Source organism: Polyodon spathula, chromosome 48 (genome assembly GCF_017654505.1).
Source record: "Polyodon spathula isolate WHYD16114869_AA chromosome 48, ASM1765450v1, whole genome shotgun sequence".
Lineage (NCBI taxonomy): Eukaryota > Metazoa > Chordata > Actinopteri > Acipenseriformes > Polyodontidae > Polyodon > Polyodon spathula.
In genome coordinates, this window is record NC_054581.1 from 569,782 (window position 1) to 589,781 (window position 20,000).

Consider the following 20,000-nt stretch of genomic DNA (forward strand, 5'->3'; position numbering starts at 1 on the left):
AGGAGGTTCAAATCCCAGCTCAGCCACTGACTCTCCCTTGGGTGTGTGTGTGTGTGTGTGTGTGTGGTGTGTGTGAGAGACCCTGAGCGAGTCACTTCACCTCCTTGTGCTCCGTCCTTCAGATGAGACGTCAAACAAAGCGAGGTCCTATTGGAAGAGACTCTGTTCACCCCCCTAGTCTCTGGAAGTCGCTTTGGATAAAAGCGCCTCTCCTAAATTATTCAAAAATAATAATAATAATAATAATAATAATAATAATAATAATAACAAGAACAATGCTGTAACTTTTTTTTTTTGTTGTTTTTTTCAGAGAAATTAATAAGAGGTTGACAGAGGATCAAGCTCGGAAAGCTTTAGACCGGGCGGTGAAGCTAGAGCAAGAATTCACAGAGTGCTTCTCAGGTAAAACCCCTAACACATAGAACAGCCTGCACAGCGGAAACCAGCCAATCACAGTGAAGTGTTTGCCAGACAAAGCTTATCCCTTTTAAAGCTAATCCCCAAGTACAGTCTTCGTTATTGATGAAGGCTCTAGAGCCCAAACGCTGCTCTGCTTGACTCAGTTTAGTTTCAATAACACTGATGAAGGCTCTAGAGCCCAAACACTGCTCTGCTTGACTCAGTTTAGTTTCAATAACACTGATGAAGGCACTAGAGCCCAAACGCTGGATTGCTTGACTCAGTTTAGTTTCAGTAACACTGATGAAGGCACTAGAGCCCAAACGCTGGTCTGCTTGACTCAGTTTAGTTTCAGTAACACTGATGAAGACACTAGAGCCCAAACGCTGGTCTGCTCGACCAGTCCCACTGTCTTGCATTCAAAGCCCCCCACCCTTTTGTTCCAGCTATCGTGGAAGGGGATAGCTTCGAGGAAATCTACCACAAAATCAGAAGAGTTATCGAAGAGCAATCGGGACCTTACATCTGGGTTCCAGGGAGAGAGAGACTGTGAAGGAGGGACTGCTGACCGTCCAGTCGTCTGCAAGTCTGCGGGCAGACGCCCGGCGGGGGCTGGGCGCCGGGGGCAAGAATGGCCCCCACCACCCCCCTGCCTGTGTGTGGTCCCAGTTTTTTCTTTTAAAGGGTCTCAAAGAAATTTAAAGAGAGAAAAAAAAATTGCTGCGTAACTGACGACATGTTCCTGGGTCAAACCTGAGACGATGTCTTGATGCTCTCCGCCTACTGCTAAACACAAAAAAACAGGCGGTTCGTTTTCGGCTGCACGCAGGATCGTTTCGGCTGCACGCAGAATGCTTGTGCATGTGTTTTATATTTTGGTTTTTAACGAGGAAAAATAAACACTGAAAAATCGAAAAATAATAAATCGCAGATGATGATGAGAAAGATGAAGATGATTTAAAAAAAAAAAAAAATTTTATATATACGAGTGTGTGTGTAATAATTTATTTATTTTAACCGAAAACGCAGGATAGCTACCACAAAGAAAATATAAAAACTATGTGTTTTTGTGTGTGTATACTGTGTGTGTGTATATATATATATATAATTTTTAAAAAAATTGTTTATTTATTACTGAAAAATAAGCACTAAATGTGAATCAAATATGAATATGAACCTGCCCCCCATAAACACAATCCAGGTTCTCCCCAAATTTCAAATGCGTTTATTTAAGCAGGACAGCGCTGTTGGGACCTGCATCTCGTTTACAAAGGGCATCCCCGAAACAAGCTGATCCTTTTAGACCGATATCTGGGCTCGTTTGAATTGAGCGGAGAGGCGGGGGTCCGGCGAACCGCGCAGCGCACGGTTCACAAACCAGCGCCCGGTCGGTGAACGCAGGGAACAGGGCGCAGCAGAGCGCTCTCTGCGGGTCTTCGGTTAACTCGAGCAGCAAACGCTCAGAGGAGATCCGTCAGGCTGTTTGTTATCTGCCAATAGTTTTGTGTATGTTTGTATGTATTTAAAGACGATCTGTTTAAAAAAAACAAAAACAACAAAACAATTAAGATAGAGGCTATAGTTCCCGCATGGGGTGAAGAAAAAGCTGTCAAATTGCGTTTTCACTTTCTTGACTCTAATTTTGTTATCCCGCACAAGTTCCAGTCTAAAATGCAATGTAACGAGTTCTGTTTTTTATTTTTTTGTTTTGTTTTGTTTTTCTTAATTTTGTTTTTTCAAAAGTTTTGTTTTTTCAATAAGACCATGACTTGCTCAACGGAACGGAAGCGTGGCTGACTTCTTCTATTGGGTTCTCACTGAATTTTCTCTAAAGTTGACTTATATCAGTTTAATAATAATAGTATATATATATCTAGTATATATATATTAGATATATATATATATATATATATATATATATATATAAATATTGTCTAATTATTTATATATATGATATATAATATATATAATATTATAGATATATATCAAATATATTAAAGAAATACAAATATATATATATAGATATAATATATATATAGATCATATAGATAATTTATGGACAGAGAGAATTATTAGATATGATAGATAGATAGATAGATATAGGAATTAACAAATGCAGATTGATTTAAGGGGAGTCTGATGCCATAGCTGCTGCGTGTAGTGACGTTGTATTTCTTTATAAAAATTAATAAATAAATGCAGAGAAGTTTAAAATGATGATAAGAAACGAGGTTTTAATGAACTGTCTTTCTCTTGCAAGAGCTGAGAGGAATCGACGCATTGTACCTGAACGAATCGCTTGTTGTAATGTAGCTGTATATAAAATGATGAAATTAAAAGGTTATGTTATAAAATTGAATATTGGTTGGAGTCTGACTTATATAACACACACACACACACACTTTACGCACGGCTATATTGTACAATACATATCTAGACGGGTAATTTTTTTTTTCCCTGTCGGGAGCGGTTGCTATTGGGAAGAAGACACTGCTGCTGGAAGCGTTTCAAAGTGCCGGGGAGTGTTGGTAATTCAGCTCTGTGCGGTTGGGTGTCGGCGGCTCCCTCTCTATCTGCGTCCCCTGCGCCTCCTCCCGTGTCTCCGGCGCCTCCGTGTGCGCAGCGGGCGGCTGGAGCGTCTCCTTCTCCTTGCCATGTTTGCAACGGGTTTTGCAAACCAAAAGCAGCGCTTATATAGGGGAGCCGGGCGCGGGTTAGCACTGTGACCCAAAACCTTACACGCCGCCTGACGTCACGGCTTCTATTGTGATTACTTCATCTGACGTCATTTTTTTTTCCTTTAAAAAAAGAAAAAGTTCACTTTTTTAAAATATCCACCCTGTGCATACAGCTTACCAAAAATGAACAACTCCTGTGTTTTAAAGATAGTTGGGAATACGATAATTATCTTTTGTTTTATTTTTATTTATTAATTAATTTATTTTTTAATAAATCAAATCGTTGTATATAGCTCTCTCTAAAAGTTTTGCATCATCACCCTGTAGAATGAACTCATCTCGCTGCATAAAGTCGAATGAAAGCTGCTGAATAATGTTCCCTTGTTAACAGATTGAATTGCACCCCCTCTATATAGAATGAACTCCCTCAGCTTCATAGAGTCCAGTGAAAGCTGCTGAATAATGTTCCCTTGTTAACATATTGAATTGCACCCCCTCTATATAGAATGAACTCCCTCAGCTTCATAGAGTCCAGTGAAAGCTGCTGAATAATGTTCCCTTGTTAACATATTGAATTGCACCCCCTCTATATAGAATGAACTCCCTCAGCTTCATAGAGTCCAGTGAAAGCTGCTGAATAATGTTCCCTTGTTCTCATATTGAATTGCACCCCCTCTATATAGAATGAACTCCCTCAGCTTCATAGAGTCCAGTGAAAGCTGCTGAATAATGTTCCCTTGTTAACATATTGAATTGCACCCCCTCTATATAGAATGAACTCCCTCAGCTTCATAGAGTCCAGTGAAAGCTGCTGAATAATGTTCCCTTGTTAACATATTGAATTGCACCCCCTCTATATAGAATGAACTCCCTCAGCTTCATAGAGTCCAGTGAAAGCTGCTGAATAATGTTCCCTTGTTAACATATTGAATTGCACCCCCTCTATATAGAATGAACTCCCTCAGCTTCATAGAGTCCAGTGAAAGCTGCTGAATAATGTTCCCTTGTTAACATATTGAATTGCACCCCCTCTATATAGAATGAACTCCCTCAGCTTCATAGAGTCCAGTGAAAGCTGCTGAATAATGTTCCCTTGTTAACATATTGAATTGCACCCCCTCTATATAGAATGAACTCCCTCAGCTTCATAGAGTCCAGTGAAAGCTGCTGAATAATGTTCCCTTGTTAACATATTGAATTGCACCCCCTCTATATAGAATGAACTCCCTCAGCTTCATAGAGTCCAGTGAAAGCTGCTGAATAATGTTCCCTTGTTAACATATTGAATTGCACCCCCTCTATATAGAATGAACTCCCTCAGCTTCATAGAGTCCAGTGAAAGCTGCTGAATAATGTTCCCTTGTTAACATATTGAATTGCACCCCCTCTATATAGAATGAACTCCCTCAGCTTCATAGAGTCCAGTGAAAGCTGCTGAATAATGTTCCCTTGTTCTCATATTGAATTGCACCCCCTCTATATAGAATGAACTCCCTCAGCTTCATAGAGTCCAGTGAAAGCTGCTGAATAATGTTCCCTTGTTCTCATATTGAGTTGCACCCCCTCTATATAGAATGAACTCCCTCAGCCTCAGCTTGCATTGTAACCCTGCGCTGCCCTGTGAAGCCTGTGTGAGTCGCCCTGGGATAAAGGCGCCTGCTCATTCAAACATCGTTACACACATTTTTATCTTTTTTTCAAAGTTTTTATTTGATTACAGTTGTCAGAAGAGGGTCCCGGCTGGGCAGTGAGTTAGCATCCCTCGAACCCCGATCCCGTGCAGATTCTGGTTTTTTTTTGTTTTTCTTCTTCTCTGTCTTTCTCTCCGGGACGCGAGGAGTTTCTTTCGCCGGCTGTTCTCCTGGTCAGTGTTTCGCTTTCTTCCCGTGCCTCCTACGGCGCCTGCGCCTCTTGAGCTGGGTGCTGGCGTGTCGTCTCCTTCTTCTAGCCATGTCTGCAATGCTCACTTGCAACAAACCCGACGCTTAAATACCTTTCCAGGTTCGTGACGTACCCCAGCTACGCTAGCCATGACGCCATGTCTTGCATTGTGACCTCACGCCTCCCGGCTCTCTCTCATTTGACGTGTTTCCTGAACGTTTTTTTTTTTTTTTTTTTTTTTTTTTTTTTTTTTTTTTTTTTGTAAATGATGTCGATGCTTGAGTTTAACAACGCAATTAAACACAGCAGCTTTGATTAGTAATTTATTCTCGCAGCCTGGACTAAAAGGTAAAATACACAGCGATAAATAGTCATAAATAAATTCACAATGTGTTTGTCTTACAATGACATATTCAAGTTGACTTTTCTGTTTAGGAGTTCCTTATCCCTTTGAACCTCGTGGCATGAGCATTCTATGGTGACATCACCGTGACATCATCAGCCACAGAATTATTTTAATAACAAGTTTGCTTTTTCTTTCCTCACCTTTTTAAAAAAAGTATGCTTGATTTTCATGTTACTGTCACCAAAAGTCTCATATGCAATGCAATGATCTTATCTTATCCCTGACATGTAAAGAAAGCGCATTCAAACCAAAGACAATTCGTGTGTCTCCCCCCTCAGTCATACACACGCAGCCCCGCCTGTGCGTGTTAAAGCTGTCCAGGGCATCATAAAATAAAAAAATTAAAATCGAATTTAACTCCGGACAAAACCAGCGCTCTAGAAATATCAGCTAGATAGGTAGGTAGGCAGATAGATAGATAATATGATAGATAGACAGATAGATAAGATAGATAGACACTTTTTGATAAACCTTTATTTAACAATTAAATAGAATACACAAAATCAATATTTATAAAACAAATATTGTCACAAAATCAATTCAGATCCACCCAAGGCATCAGATAGACAGATAGATAATAGATAGACAAACAGATAGATAATAGATAGATAGACAGATAGATAATAGATAGATAGACAGATAGATAGACAGATAGATAATAGATAGATAGACAGATAGATAATGTAAGACCCTTTTTACCATTTTAAAATCCAGCTTATATTTGAAACGTGTACTTATAAAAATATGAGAGAAAACAGCTTGCAAGAGTATACTGTTTGCAGCGAGGCCCTGCGGGAGTATTTGTCTCTTTTTTATTTGTTTTTAACTCAGTTGTTCTAAGTTCATAGAAGCAGGAAGATCGTGGAGCAGAACACTTCCATCAGGAAAACGAACAAGCTGACCAGGCTGAGAGAAGGCCCGCTCCGCTTCCGATCGCGGGTTAGGGGAGCCGAGAGAACGCTCCTGCCGCTCTGGGACCCTCCGCTCCGGCCTGCGAGAGCTCTAAGCCCCCCTTTGCTTCTTGATCTCACGGCTCTCGCCCGGGGACTCGCAGACGGCCTCCGTTTAGTCATGTTTTACAAAATGAATTTGACAAACTCGCAGTTTTTTTTTTTGGCAACGCTGGTGCTGACATCACAAGTTTGTGTTATGACATCATGAGTTTGTGTTATGACATCACAAGTTTTTGAAATCCGCTTTTTATAGTTGTGTGTGTGTGTGTGTGTGTGTGTGTGTGTGTATATATAGTATATATATATAAATAATACTGGGATAAATAATGACAATAAATGCACTTTTATAAAATGGTACATAGATTTATTATTATTAATATATAATTATAATATTATTATTATATAGATTATAAATACATAATAGTCTTCACACATACAAACGTGTAAATAACATTAATTGTAATCTTTATTTTTCTTGTCTCGGGTCATTACCCTTGTGCACTGAAAAAAAAAACAGTCTTCTGGCGCAAACCATTTTTCAAAAAAATGGCGGGGTGTGTCTGTCGCCCTGTTAAAGCTGGATCAGCCCCATGAAGGTGGAGTGATCCACTATCTGGATCCCAGCGTTGAACCGCGGAACGGAGAGCTGCAGCACAGACCCTTTCTCCAGAAAGTAGACACCTGTCACAGAGAGAGAGAGAGAGTAAAAATACAGCACAGTCTAGTAAAGTACAGGGAAGCATTGTAAAGCACAGAGAGGTCTGGTAAAGCATAGGGAAGCATTGTAAAGCACAGAGAGGTCTGGTAAAGCATAGGGAAGCATTGTAAAGCACAGAGAGGTCTGGTAAAGCATAGGGAAGCATTGTAAAGCACAGAGAGGTCTGGTAAAGCACAGGGAAGCATTGTAAAGCACAGAGAGGTGTGGTAAAGCATGGGGAAGCATTGTAAAGCACAGAGAGGTGTGGTAAAGCACAAGGAAGCATTGTAAAGCACAGAGAGGTCTGATAAAGCACAGTGAAGCATTGTAAAGCACAGAGAGGTCTGGTAAAGCATATTTTAATAAACAAATGATGTTAAACTAACCATTCTAAGCGTTTCCAATAGGGAAACGCTGTACAGCATTGTCTGTGCTGTCCCACGCTTTCACTGTGCTTCATTACTGTGCTTCTCTTTTACTATGGAAACTTTTTATCAGGCTGAGTTCGGTTTTTATTCACAGAGAAATGCTTATAGAGACTTCACGGGGAGGGGTGATCAGACTTCCTCTTCCTCGAGCAGATTCCCGGGGGTGCGCTTCTGCTTTCTACCTTGCTGGCCGAGGCCCTGAGCAGGGCTTGCTGCGCGAGAGGGAGGGGGCAGGACTCACCGGCAGTGAAGCAGGTGTTGTAGGCTTGCTCTGCGTTCTCCGGCATGCTCTTATAGCAAGTCAGCAGTCTGTTCGTCTCGTTCCCTTTGCTCCCTCCTCCCCCAATCTTCATGACCACCTGACCCATCAAGAAGGTCCAGTCGTGGAACAAGACCTGAAACGAAATACCAGAGCTTCAGTTGAGGTTCCCCGATGGTATCCCCTGGTAAAGGCACGGCCGCGTGGTGTGCAGGGGGGAGTCACACAGTCAGGGGAGCGTAGGGGTCCCCGAGGGTCTCCCCTGCTAAAGGCACGGCCGCTTGGTGTGGAACTCTAACTGCCTATCTTTACCTGGCTGTATACATAATAGAATCCGTCCTCCTTGATGGCAGTGGCAGCTGGGCTCAGTTCAAAGGCTTTCCCCTGCAAGGAGCTGGCTCTCCAGAAGATTACAGTGCTGTCCTCAGCTTCTGTGAACACAAACACCAAACAGAGTGAGCCGGGCGCTAAACGTGGAATAAACTACTGTGTTACACGACACAAGGGCGGGACCGGACCGGGTTTCAAATCTGTATTCCTTCCATTTACCCACGTGATGCTCTGCACTGAGATCTGTTGTTGGGATAAAGAATACGCCTCTAGTATTAACAGAGAGAGGCAATGGATGACATTCCCTGGAGCTCTGGAGACCCAGCCCCAGACTGGCACGCCGATGGTCCCAATGATACGGAGCTAGTGGGAGGGGTTATGCAAGGCTGCGCTGGGATTTTGTTTTCGAACTTGCTATTACAGTTTAGACTGTCCTTATAGATCTCCTGATCCGCCCCTCCTGCTCTGCCCTGGACTCGCCTTGGCAGACACACCACTGGATCCTCAGCTGATGCGCTTGGACCTCCTCAGCGATGCGCCACGCTTGCTACAGGTGACTATAGGAGCCCTCCAACTATCACTGACAATCTGTGCATATGTCCTCTATGGGTTTTAGTTTTTTGCAATTACATGAAATAGTGTATTAAATACAGTGGAAAGTTTTTAAAGGATAGCAGCATAATACATGAAATAGTGCATTAAATACAGTGGAAAGAGCAGAATACCCTGATATCATGAAATAGTCTACAGTGGAAAGAGCAAAATACAGGATAAGCAGTTTGTGCAAAAATACAGTGGAAAGAGCAGAATACACTCATAATACCGTATGCATTAAATACAGTGGAAAGAGCAATACAGGATAGCAGCACAACCATGAAATAGTGCATTAAATACAGTGGGAGCATAATACATGATAGCAGCATAATAAATGCAGGCAGAAATACAGTGAGGAATGACAACAAAATAGATTGGACTCTCTGTAACATGCAATAAGGGGAGCATTTTACATACAGTGGCAGGGCATTTATGCAAGGCTGCGCTGGGATACAGGGTGAAGGGGGGAGGGATTCGATTAGGTTCGAACTAATTGGAGGCTATTACAGTTTAGACTGTCCTTATAGATCTCCTGATCCGCCCCTCCTGCTCTGCCCTGGACTCGCCTGACGTTCAGGGCAGAGCAGACGTCACTGAATCCTCAGCTGATGCGCTGTGCACTGCTAATATATACCCTCCAAATCTGCAGAATACAGGATAGCAGCAGAATACATGAAATAGTGCATTAAATACAGTGGAAAGAGCAGAATACAGGATAGCAGCAGAATACATGAAATAGTGCATTAAATACAGTGGAAAGAGCAGAATACAGGATAGCAGCATAATACATGAAATAGTGCATTAAATACAGTGGAAAGAGCAGAATACAGGATAGCAGCAGAATACATGAAATAGTGCATTAAATACAGTGGAAAGAGCAGAATACAGGATAGCAGCAGAATACATGAAATAGTGCATTAAATACAGTGGAAAGAGCAGAATACAGGATAGCAGCATAATACATGAAATAGTGCATTAAATACAGTGGAAAGAGCAGAATACAGGATAGCAGCATAATACATGAAATAGTGCATTAAATACAGTGGAAAGAGCAGAATACAGGATAGCAGCATAATACATGAAATAGTGCATTAAATACAGTGGAAAGAGCAGAATACAGGATAGCAGCATAATACATGAAATAGTGCATTAAATACAGTGGAAAGAGCAGAATACAGGATAGCAGCAGAATACATGAAATAGTGCATTAAATACAGTGGAAAGAGCAGAATACAGGATAGCAGCAGAATACATGAAATAGTGCATTAAATACAGTGGAAAGAGCAGAATACATGATAGCAGCATAATACATGAAATAGTGCATTAAATACAGTGGAAAGAGCAGAATACAGGATAGCAGCAGAATACATGAAATAGTGCATTAAATACAGTGGAAAGAGCAGAATACAGGATAGCAGCATAATACATGAAATAGTGCATTAAATACAGTGGAAAGAGCAGAATACAGGATAGCAGCATAATACATGAAATAGTGCATTAAATACAGTGGAAAGAGCAGAATACAGGATAGCAGCAGAATACATGAAATAGTGCATTAAATACAGTGGAAAGAGCAGAATACAGGATAGCAGCATAATACATGAAATAGTGCATTAAATACAGTGGAAAGAGCAGAATACAGGATAGCAGCATAACACATGAAATAGTGCATTAAATACAGTGGAAAGAGCAGAATACAGGATAGCAGCAGAATACATGAAATAGTGCATTAAATACAGCAGCTTATAGCAAATATCCGGCGTAAGGCGCATGGAAAGCAATAGAGAGCAGGTGGGTGAAATTACAAGTGTATAATTTGCAGTTACTGTGTTAAAATCTTGATTTTTGCATTTGGAAACCCTTTACTGTCCTGCACATGACGGATAAAGGCGTCTGTCAAATTCATTTGCTAATTCACTCACCCGTTCGCCCGCGGCCCTCTTTGCCGGACTGCCTCCTCCGCCGGCTGGATGAGTCTTCACCCCGGAGCTGCGCGGCATCCGAGAGAGAGAGACAGGTAAGTTAGCAAGCGACCGGGGGACGTCATTTTCCCCAATTTGCCCGTCGATTTAAATCAGCGCTGACCGGGCTCTATGGAACAAACTGTTATCTAGACATTTCTGCAAGAGTGTGTGTGTGTGTGTGTGCTGACTTTAATATATTTAAGAAATCGTTTTGCTCGACAAGTGCTCGATTCTTTCAGCACTTTCTGGGGTTAAATCTATGTTTGGGAAATATGAACAAACTCCACCGACTGAAATAAAATATCGATAAAATACGCATAGTTTAAATATATAGCCTATAAAAAATCTATACATTGTGGAAAGCACTGAATAATAATAATAATAATAATATAATAATAATAAAATACATTTTTTCAATAACGTCAACCCATTTCTGTAACGAATCTCAAGTTAATGAATGAGATGGTCTGTGTACAGATTAGCATATATTAGATGTGAGAATTGTTCTGTTGTTATACCGGCAGCGTCCAGCAGAGGGCGGTAGTGGCCCGTACCAAAATTTCACCAGCTCGTGTGTTTAGATTTTATGAGTACCTGAGTTCTGTTATTTTAACGATTCAAAGATTATTTATTATTATTATTTATTATTATTATTATTATTATTATTATTATTATTGATCTGTAAACCCATTAAGTACCATTGCCCTGACTGGAGAACAGGCTACTTTGTAATTTTGGAGCGTTTTAATCATATACTTTTAACTAGTCTGTTATTTCAATGTTCCCCCTGAACTATATCGTCTCCTCGTCTAATGTTTTAAATACGCGTCATTGCAGCGCTGTTGTGCAGAGTTACAATGTTCTTCATAGTCAGATCTTTTTGCACGGTGTATGCAAGCACGCAGCTGTGGCGGAAAGGGGGTCGGGTTACGTCACGCAAAAAAGAGTGACCCGCTAAAGTACATTGCAGCTGTGCATCAGGACACTGTAATGACGTGGAATGAGTGCAGGTATATAAAGGAGATCAGGGACACATCTTGAGCTGCTAGATTTGCACACTGCTGTCCATACCCAGACTGAACCTGGTAGACAGTGCAGCCTTTTAGAACTGGAACTCGGAACCTCAGAACTGGCTCGGGGTTCTCAGAACCTCAGAACGGTCTCTGTGTTCTCAGAACTGGGGTCTGCGAGTCACCGATGCGTTCCTGCAGGCAGGTGTGTACAGATCAGATCAGAGACGCCTCTTTTCTATAAATCATTAAACTGAAACCCTTGTTTATTCAGACCCTGAAATGGTTCGGGATCTCATGTGCGCGCGAGTGACACACATGCCCCCTTGCACCTTTTAAAAAGGGGGTCAGCCTGGAGTGGAATAGCTCCCCCACCACCACCACCCACCCACCCACCAGACCGTGACTGGACACCCCTGGTTTAGCCAAGGCCTCAACCCACCTCATTTGCCTGCCGTAGCTCACAGCCCGCCGGCTCTTCACGAGGTTCTCTCTGGAGGTTCAACGGCCTCCCATAGGCTCGCACAAGCATTCTGAGTTCACCCAGCTCCCCTCGCAAGCCCTCTATCTGCAGGCACTGAGAGTAGAGGGCAGCGGCGCAGGCCAGCAGCCCAAGCAGTGCCCCCCCGGCCAGGCAGAGAGGCAGAGGAGGCAAGCTGTGACGTAACTTGTTCCCGGAGGTCCGCTGGCATTGCTCCCCAGGCATCCTGCACACAGATTGCTTTTTTTTTTTTTTGAAAAGTCAACCACAAAGTGTATGTGAGAAAACAGACTAGAAGAAATCGTGGAAGTCGAGAGCAAGGCAGGCTTGCACAGCACCTGCAGAGAGACAGCGTGTGGGTGGGTGGGTGTGCGTTTGAGTTATCCCTGGACAGTGATAAACAGGGAGATCACACAGCGTGCCAAAGGGCATTACTCACATCCTGTTGGCACATGCACAAGCCAGCTGAAGAACAATGCCCACATTATCCCCTGAACGCTGTTGCATCTGGATCAGCGCTGACAGCTGCAGCCCCTTGTAATTTATAAAGACTGCACAGGATAGTATTGTTTGTGTATTGATTTGACGGGCGCCTGTTTTATCCCAGGAGACTCGCACGGGTGTCCCAGTTCAGCGCAGGGCTGCAATGCAAGCTTGGTATTGAAACACGGGGGTGTTTACAGTCGCTGCGATTGTAAGGCAGATGCCAGTGCGGTGGCTCGGGTCTGCAGTGCTTACCGGCTCGGCAGCTTTCCTGTTTGTTTTGTACAGGCGCCAGTTTTTTTTTTTTTTTTAAATGCAAATTCTGCTCCAGTTTAAAAGGGTAAAAGAGGCATGGTGTGACGCGCCCACACGGAGAGACCGCTGCTATTGCGACACGGGTGAAGGTCGGGTGACGTCATCGCCCCCCCCTCTGTGAAACTCCGTGAAGAATTACAAACGCGTGTGTGTGTGTGTGTGTGTGTGTACACGTTGTGTAGTGCAACGTTAAGCATTCGTCAACAGTCTGTGTCAAAAGAGGTCTGGTAAAGCACAGGGAAGCATTGTAAAGTACAGAGAGGTCTGGTAAAGCACAGGGAAGCATTGTAAAGCACAGAGAGGTCTGGTAAAGCATAGGGAAGCATTGTAAAGCACAGAGAGGTCTGGTAAAGCATAGGGAAGCATTGTAAAGCACAGAGAGGTCTGGCAAAGCATAGGGAAGCATTGTAAAGCACAGAGAGGTCTGGTAAAGCATAGGGAAGCATTGTAAAGCACAGAGAGGTCTGGTAAAGCATAGGGAAGCATTGTAAAGCACAGAGAGGTCTGGTAAAGCATAGGGAAGCATTGTAAAGCACAGAGAGGTCTGGTAAAGCATAGGGAAGCATTGTAAAGCACAGAGAGGTCTGGTAAAGCATAGGGAAGCATTGTAAAGCACAGAGAGGTCTGGTAAAGCATAGGGAAGCATTGTAAAGCACAGAGAGGTCTGGTAAAGCATAGGGAAGCATTGTAAAGCACAGAGAGGTCTGGTAAAGCATAGGGGAGCATTGTAAAGCACAGAGAGGTGTGGTAAAGCATAGGGAAGCATTGTAAATGGGTAACCATGGTAAATACTGCGTATTAAAACTGGTATTACTGTGTTTGCTGGTATTACTGTGGTAAAGCACTTTCATTTATAATCATTTCATTCATCGAGTTCAGAGTGTAATCAGTGTACTATAGAACACTTGCGCTTCATGGTTACGCAAAAGCTTATTTTCGCTTTGCGTTGTTGTTGGTGTGTGTGTGTGCGTGCGTGTGTTTTGTAAGACTGCAAAATGCTAACATTGAATAAAACAAACTTTTATCGAAACAAACTCGACCACCAATCTGAAATACGCCCCCTGGCCGTGGAATATATATAAATAATGAAATCTGTAATAGCGACATCTACTGTTAATACCGCGGCAATGCAACAACATGCCTCTATCGGTACCTCGCATACTGATTAAGGGCGGGCTTGAGAATGCGGTGAATCTCAGTTCTTTGTCTGTACTCTGCATCTGCGGGTGTATTGAGTCTGTCTCTCACACTAAAATCTTTACACAGCCCCTTGTCCAAATTCAGCGATGGAAATAAGAGTCCAGTTGCGCAGCAGTGTCACCCACTCCAGGTTTTACTGCCAGCTTGATCAGCCCCACAGTGTGTCTGATTATTAAACTCCGATTGAAAACCAGGACTTTTGGCTCACACTGCATGGACTCACCTTTGTCACGAGCATTGGTGCAAGGTCAGAGATCGTAATCCAAGTCTCTACACATTAATCATAATTTAATTGTTCAGTCACGTTTTTTTTTTATTTTTATTTTTTATTGAACAGCACAGAAACCTGGACCAGAGGGAACACTGCGGGGACAAGGAGTGGAGACAGAAGGAAGGGGACACTTCTTTACACACAGAGGGGATGGAGTGGGGTTGCCAGGGGTTACCAAGGACGACAGAACCATGTTTTTTTTTTTTTTTAATGCTAAATCACTGAGATCCTTCAAAATGACCCGACGTGAACAAAGATGTGAGATCAATCCGCTGCTCGGAACCGGACCAGCGCTGGCGGGCCGAACCGAGTCCTGTCGCTCCTCGATGCGATGCACTTATGAAGCCAGAGTTTGAACCGAGTTCCCTTTCAAATAGAAGACGATTTACCTTTTTATTTCCCAGCAAGCTGGGGCAGGCAGAAATTATAGAAGGAACGCTGATCGAAAGAATCGATTTTCTTCCACGACACCCAGCCTTCGGCTTGCGCCGTTTCCTTCTGAACCGAGCCGGCTGGACCGTGATAATGGGGGTCCAACACCAACAGATAGTGACCCCGGTCGCCCGAACAGACCCCGAGGATCGCTTTGGACCCGTTATCGCTGTCCCCTCCCATCATGGCTGGGGAGCCGAAGCGCTCGAAGTGCCGGTGGAGTTCGTCGACCCGGTTTGGAAGTTCGGCTCCCCGGCGGACGTGCACGATCTTGCAAGGGACCCGGTGAAAGCTTTCCAAGCACAAGGCGATTTCGAAGGAGCCGATCCAGCTCCGGGAGCCCGCGAAACCGGGCGGCTTGTCCTGGATTTGAACCAGAGCCTCTTGGATCTGCCCCGGGGACGGGGTTGCGTTTTCACCGGGAGTTTGGAAGCAGATCCAAGACGACAGGGTCTGCAGAGTCCGGTACCCGCAGCCCCAGCCACGATCGTCCAGCCCGTCGCAGCCGTAGTGATAATAGAGACAATCCCCCCTGATGAGGGACCGTCTCCAAATACTGGACTCCGGTTCGGGGGGCGGGAGCCCCTGGTGCGCATTTCGAAGGAGCCCACTGTTGTGATGCATTTAATATATTTATTATTTTTATTTTGAAAGCAGTGCACAATTTCTCCCTGGGGGGGAAACAAACACAAATAAAATAAAATAACAAAAAAGAACCCTTGTGTTTGCATTATTGTCCCAAACTGAATATATTACTTTATATTATATAAAAGCTCGGTGCACTTCACAATCAGTCCGGTAACCCTGACCCGCTATTACAAAATAAACCGAAAAAACCAAACCAGCATGAGAAGCAACACTATTCTGCGAGGAGAGAGCTCGACGAGACATTTAAACACACGATTTAAACACATAAACAAAACTCAAAAGAAATTTACAAACCCACACGGGCTCCAAAATACCTTGTCCACCCCGTCCCGCTGAACTCGCTCCGACCTGCCGCCCACATCACGATCAACATTGGTTCCGAGGTCAGGACGGAAACCCCCAGTTAAACACGCATGTTATTTATTTTAAAATATTTCTTTATTGTTTTTATTGTCTTTGCATATATAGTATTAGGGTTATTTGCTTCTTATAACTCTGCTTTAAAGCCATACTCTCAGTGTGTCTGTGTTAAGTGTCATATTTTGCAACCGCACTGTAAACAAATTATATACGTTTATAATGTTTCCAACGTCAGTTGGTACACATACGCTTAAAACTACCAATGCCTGTAGCCCTTCGTAGTTATTAAAACTATAATAATGTGGATAAAACACGTACTAATATCTGTTTACTTTTTCGAAGGAAATTATTGCTGTAATCCTCTATTATTATTATTATTATTATTATTATTATTATTTTGATTGCTGATAAACCCTGTGAATCTCCCCCTCCCTCTCATTTTTGGCGCATTCGTTCATATAGAGGTATGCGGAGGCAGTGCGGTCCAGCGGTTAAAGTCCAGGGCTGGTCCCTGGTTCAAATCCCACCTCTGCCGCTGTCTGACTGGCTGTGTGTGACCCTGAGAGAGTCGCTTCACCTCCTTGCGCAAGGGGCTGTGTAAAGCCATACCCCTGTCCCGGAGAGCCACAGTCCAGCAGGGTGTGGATGCTGAATCAATGCACTATTGGAAGTGACTCTGCATCTAATGCGCAGTTCACAGCCTGCCTCTGGAAAGCACTGTGTGATGGAGGTACACTGTGAAAGGCGCTATATAAAGATATTATTATTATGATGATGTTTAAACCTCTGTTCACACGTGCAGGCAGTTCTGTTTCTCAGCATTATCTACTCACGTTTGGGTCGTTGTTGTGAGGAAGCTTCTCAATGAGACGGTACTTCGGGTGGATCACGATCACATACCACAGAAACACGGAGAAACCAGGCAGGCAGTGATGAGAGCCGCTTCAAGCAGCAAGACACTCTCCTTTATTCAGGATAGGATTTTAACAAATACAAATAAACAAACACAAACCCCATACAAACTGCATTTGAATAGACATACCAACAGGGCCAGGCACCAATGCCTTTAATTCCAATTCGTGACCCCCTTTCCTTCGAAGAAATCGGAATTTGATATTTTACAGATGTGTCGATAATAACTGCTTTCACTTCCATTGTGTTATATGCTGTTTGTATTGAGCGTGCTCTGCCCTGTATTTCACTGTATTTAATGTATCTGCATTGTGTTATATGCTGTTTGTATTGAGTGTGCTCTGCCCTGTATTTCACTGTATTTAATGTATCTGCATTGTGTTATATGCTGTTTGTATTGAGTGTGCTCTGCCCTGTATTTCACTGTATTTAATGTATCTGCATTGTGTTATATGCTGTTTGTATTGACTGTGCTCTGCCCTGTATCTCACTGTATTTAATGCATTATGTCTTAAATGTATTTGCATCTGCTATTAGCTGTTATTAATCTGTTATTAGCTGTGTGGGGGATGAGAGCGCCACCCTACTGGTGGTCCACGCGGAACACTTTGATGTGAATGGCAGAGTTGTTGCGCGTTCGGCTCGCCGGTTCTCCCTCGTCCGTCTCGGGCTCCAGATCGTCAACCAGCTCCACCGTGGACGTGTTCGGAGCCAGCCGCAGCGCCCCCAGCCCGTTCCCTAGGCAACGGAGACAAAAACGGGGTCACGTGCAGAACCAACAAGAAGCGTTTCCACATCCCTGATTTACCGAGGTGGAAACTGAAATTCTCCCACCCCGAGGTGTTCTCATGCAGGCAGGTATATAAAGGAGATCAGGGACACATCTTGAGCAGCTAGATTTGCACACTGCTGTCCATACCCAGACTGAACCTGGTAGACAGTGCAGCCTTTTAGAACTGGAACTCGGAACCTCAGAACTGGCTCGGGGTTCTCAGAACTGGCTCGGGGTTCTCAGAACTGTCTCGGTGTTCTCAGAACAGGGGTCTGCGAGTCACTGAGGTTCTCCTGCAGGCAGGTATATACAGATCAGATCAGAGACGCCTCTGGGAGGCGTGGTGATAAGCGGGCGCACCTTGCAGCTGCAGCGCGATGTTGATGGCCCGGTTGATGGCCAGCCCCAGCCCGTGGATGCAGATCTCGTTGAACTCGCCTCCCTCCAGCAGCTTCTGACAGCGAGCCAGCTGGGCGCGGAAGTCGGTCTTCATGTTGACGTAGACGTCGTTTCTGCGCCGTGGCAGCTTGCGTGGTAACCTCTTCCTCAGCGTGAACTCCGCCTGGTCGATCTCGCGGTGCTGCGCCAGCGTCCCCCCGCCATCCGCCATCCTTACAGCGCAGAGAGCGGGGAGAGAGAGGGGGAGACAGAGAGGAGAGACAGAGAGGGGGAGATAGGAGAGAGAAACACAGAGGAGAGAGAAAGGGACACAGAGAGAGAGTCAGAGAGGGGAGGGGGAGAGGGAGAGAGAGAGAGAGAGAGAGGGGGAGATAGGAGAGAGAAACACAGAGGAGAGTCAGAGAGGGGGAGAGAGGAGAGACAGAGAGAGAGAGAGAGACAGAGAGGAGAGAGAGAGACAGGGAGAGACAGAGAGGGAGAGAGACACAGAGATCACTGGGACGCAAACAAGACCCCCACATCCGCTTAGAGCAGGGAGCGAGCAACGCTGGCTCTCCGGGACAGGGGTCCACACCCTGCCGGGCCGTGGCTCTCCGGGACAGGGGTTCCACACCCTGCCGGGCCGTGGCTCTCCGGGACAGGGGTTCCACACCTTGCCGGGCCGTGGCTCTCCGGGACAGGGGTTCCACACCCTGCCGGGCCGTGGCTCTCCGGGACAGGGGTTCCACACCCTGCCGGGCCGTGGCTCTCCGGGACAGGGGTTCCACACCTTGCCGGGCCGTGGCTCTCCGGGACAGGGGTTCCACACCTTGCCGGGCCGTGGCTCTCCGGGACAGGGGTTCCACACCTTGCCGGGCCGTGGCTCTCCGGGACAGGGGTTCCACACCCTGCCGGGCCGTGGCTCTCCGGGACAGGGGTTCCACACCCTGCTGGACTGTGGCTCTCCGGGACAGGGGTATGGCTTTACACAGCCCCTTGTCCAATTTCAGCAATGGCAGTAAGACTCCTGTTGCGCAGCAGTGTCACCCAGTCCACGTTTTACTGCCAGCTTGATCAGCCCCGCAGCGTGTCTGGGTAACAAGCTCAGGTGTGTGTCTTACTATGAAAACCAGGCGCGGAGCCTGTGGCACGCTGTCTGTCTGTCTCCGCATCTCTGCAGACGCGCTTATTCGATTGCTGTCTATTAGGTCTGTTATCATATCTATACATTTCCCATATATATATATATTATATATATATATATATATATATATATAGCTAAAGCATTTTTACAAGCACAAGCCACGCCACGCAATCAATCCGTTGTAATTTCACAAACCCAACCAGTTCAAATCATTGCAAAATCGACATGCTCCAGCACAGCTTTGCAGGAAACGAGCGCGTATCTAACGATGCCTCTGCGGCACAGCGCCGGGCTCAGTTCTTCCAGCTCTGGAGATTAATTTGCACGCAGGACGTTAATTTTCACCCACCTGGCAACTCGACGGTCGACTCGTTTTCTCACAGAACAAAACCCACAGCACGTTTCTGCAGCGTGCCAGACAGCAAAGCCATTACTGCGCTGTGGCAGATCAAGCTCCGCTGGGTTTAAAGGGAATTGGGACGGGGGGGGGGGGTTCTATTCAATCGTTTTCTTTTCACATGTTTTGAATTTTTTTGAGACGACGGGCGTACCGTGAGGGAAAATTAAATATACTCTAAATATTTAGTGTTGATTAATCTTGCATTTAATTTTTGTTTTTTGTTTTTTTTCAGAATTTACACCTCACCGGTGAAAATAGACACCCCCCACCTCCGTTTGGTTGCGGCAATGGAACGTTCCAGACGCTGCCCCTTTCGGGAACGAACCATTTCGATTGCCGTGTCATGAGAGAGGGGTGGTTTTAAAAGCTAATACAGCCTTTTTCTTTAAATAAATTCAACAACCCACATTGTGCTTTCTAGAAGCGATTTTCTTACGGTTAAAATACTGGTGTGTTTCTAAGGTCACGTTAATTGTAAATATTGCGACTTTTGTGACAATTAGCCTTTCGACACCCCCCTCTCTTTACTGTGTGCCGGTCAGGATCGTGCACGGAACGGCACGGCACGGTTTCTGCAGCCCACCTTTAGGGGGGTTCGGGTTTGT

At 44.6% G+C, this 20,000-nt stretch overlaps 4 protein-coding genes across 8 annotated transcripts in view; 1 reads left to right on the forward strand and 3 right to left on the reverse strand.

Moving 5' to 3' along the window:
* The window catches only part of LOC121306537 (disks large homolog 4), a 37,068-nt gene extending 36,064 nt beyond the window's left edge, over window positions 1-1,004 (forward strand). For all 3 annotated transcript variants that reach the window (XM_041238307.1, XM_041238306.1, XM_041238305.1), the window contains exons 21-22: window positions 311-402; window positions 846-1,004. In XM_041238307.1, the coding sequence (XP_041094241.1) occupies window positions 311-402; window positions 846-952 (199 nt within the window). In that variant the 3' untranslated portion in view covers window positions 953-1,004. The remainder of the gene's footprint in view (window positions 1-310; window positions 403-845) is intronic.
* A 5,793-nt stretch (window positions 1,005-6,797) lies between these two features.
* Window positions 6,798-8,183, reverse strand: tnfsf13 (TNF superfamily member 13). Its single transcript, XM_041238419.1, has 3 exons — window positions 8,014-8,183; window positions 7,684-7,837; window positions 6,798-6,998 (listed from the first exon to the last, which is right to left on the reverse strand). Exons 2-3 carry the CDS (start codon window positions 7,808-7,810, stop codon window positions 6,889-6,891), a joined length of 237 nt encoding a protein of 78 aa, XP_041094353.1. The 5' UTR covers window positions 7,811-7,837; window positions 8,014-8,183; the 3' UTR covers window positions 6,798-6,888.
* A 6,200-nt stretch (window positions 8,184-14,383) lies between these two features.
* ufsp1 (UFM1-specific peptidase 1 (non-functional)) lies at window positions 14,384-16,159 on the reverse strand. 3 transcript variants are annotated; one of them, XM_041238384.1, is made up of 2 exons: window positions 15,744-16,159; window positions 14,384-15,452 (listed from the first exon to the last, which is right to left on the reverse strand). In XM_041238384.1, exon 2 carries the CDS (start codon window positions 15,403-15,405, stop codon window positions 14,743-14,745), a length of 663 nt encoding a protein of 220 aa, XP_041094318.1. In that variant the 5' UTR covers window positions 15,406-15,452; window positions 15,744-16,159; the 3' UTR covers window positions 14,384-14,742. The 3 variants fall into 3 exon arrangements, with proteins under 3 accessions (XP_041094318.1, XP_041094320.1, XP_041094319.1); XM_041238386.1 differs by having other exon boundaries at window positions 15,728-16,159; XM_041238385.1 differs by having other exon boundaries at window positions 15,724-16,159.
* Window positions 16,160-17,133: 974 nt separating this feature from the next.
* Window positions 17,134-19,448, reverse strand: pop7 (POP7 homolog, ribonuclease P/MRP subunit). Its single transcript, XM_041238409.1, has 3 exons — window positions 19,345-19,448; window positions 17,834-18,084; window positions 17,134-17,439 (listed from the first exon to the last, which is right to left on the reverse strand). The coding sequence occupies exons 2-3, from the start codon at window positions 18,081-18,083 to the stop codon at window positions 17,285-17,287; spliced, it is 405 nt and encodes a 134-aa protein (XP_041094343.1). The 5' UTR covers window position 18,084; window positions 19,345-19,448; the 3' UTR covers window positions 17,134-17,284.
* Window positions 19,449-20,000: the final 552 nt, after the last annotated feature.

Excerpts from the sequence above, each read along its gene's own strand:
- tnfsf13 (XM_041238419.1), bottom strand. The coding sequence starts at position 7,810 with ATGGGTCAGGTGGTCATGAAGATTGGGGGAGGAGGGAGCAAAGGGAAC. Across the intron at positions 6,999-7,683 it reads CAACACCTGCTTCACTGCCG|GTGTCTACTTTCTGGAGAAA; the intron begins GTGAGTCCTGCC and ends TCTCTGTGACAG.
- ufsp1 (XM_041238384.1), bottom strand. The coding sequence starts at position 15,405 with ATGCATCACAACAGTGGGCTCCTTCGAAATGCGCACCAGGGGCTCCCG.
- pop7 (XM_041238409.1), bottom strand. The coding sequence starts at position 18,083 with ATGGCGGATGGCGGGGGGACGCTGGCGCAGCACCGCGAGATCGACCAG. Across the intron at positions 17,440-17,833 it reads CATCGCGCTGCAGCTGCAAG|GGAACGGGCTGGGGGCGCTG; the intron begins GTGCGCCCGCTT and ends TCCGTTGCCTAG.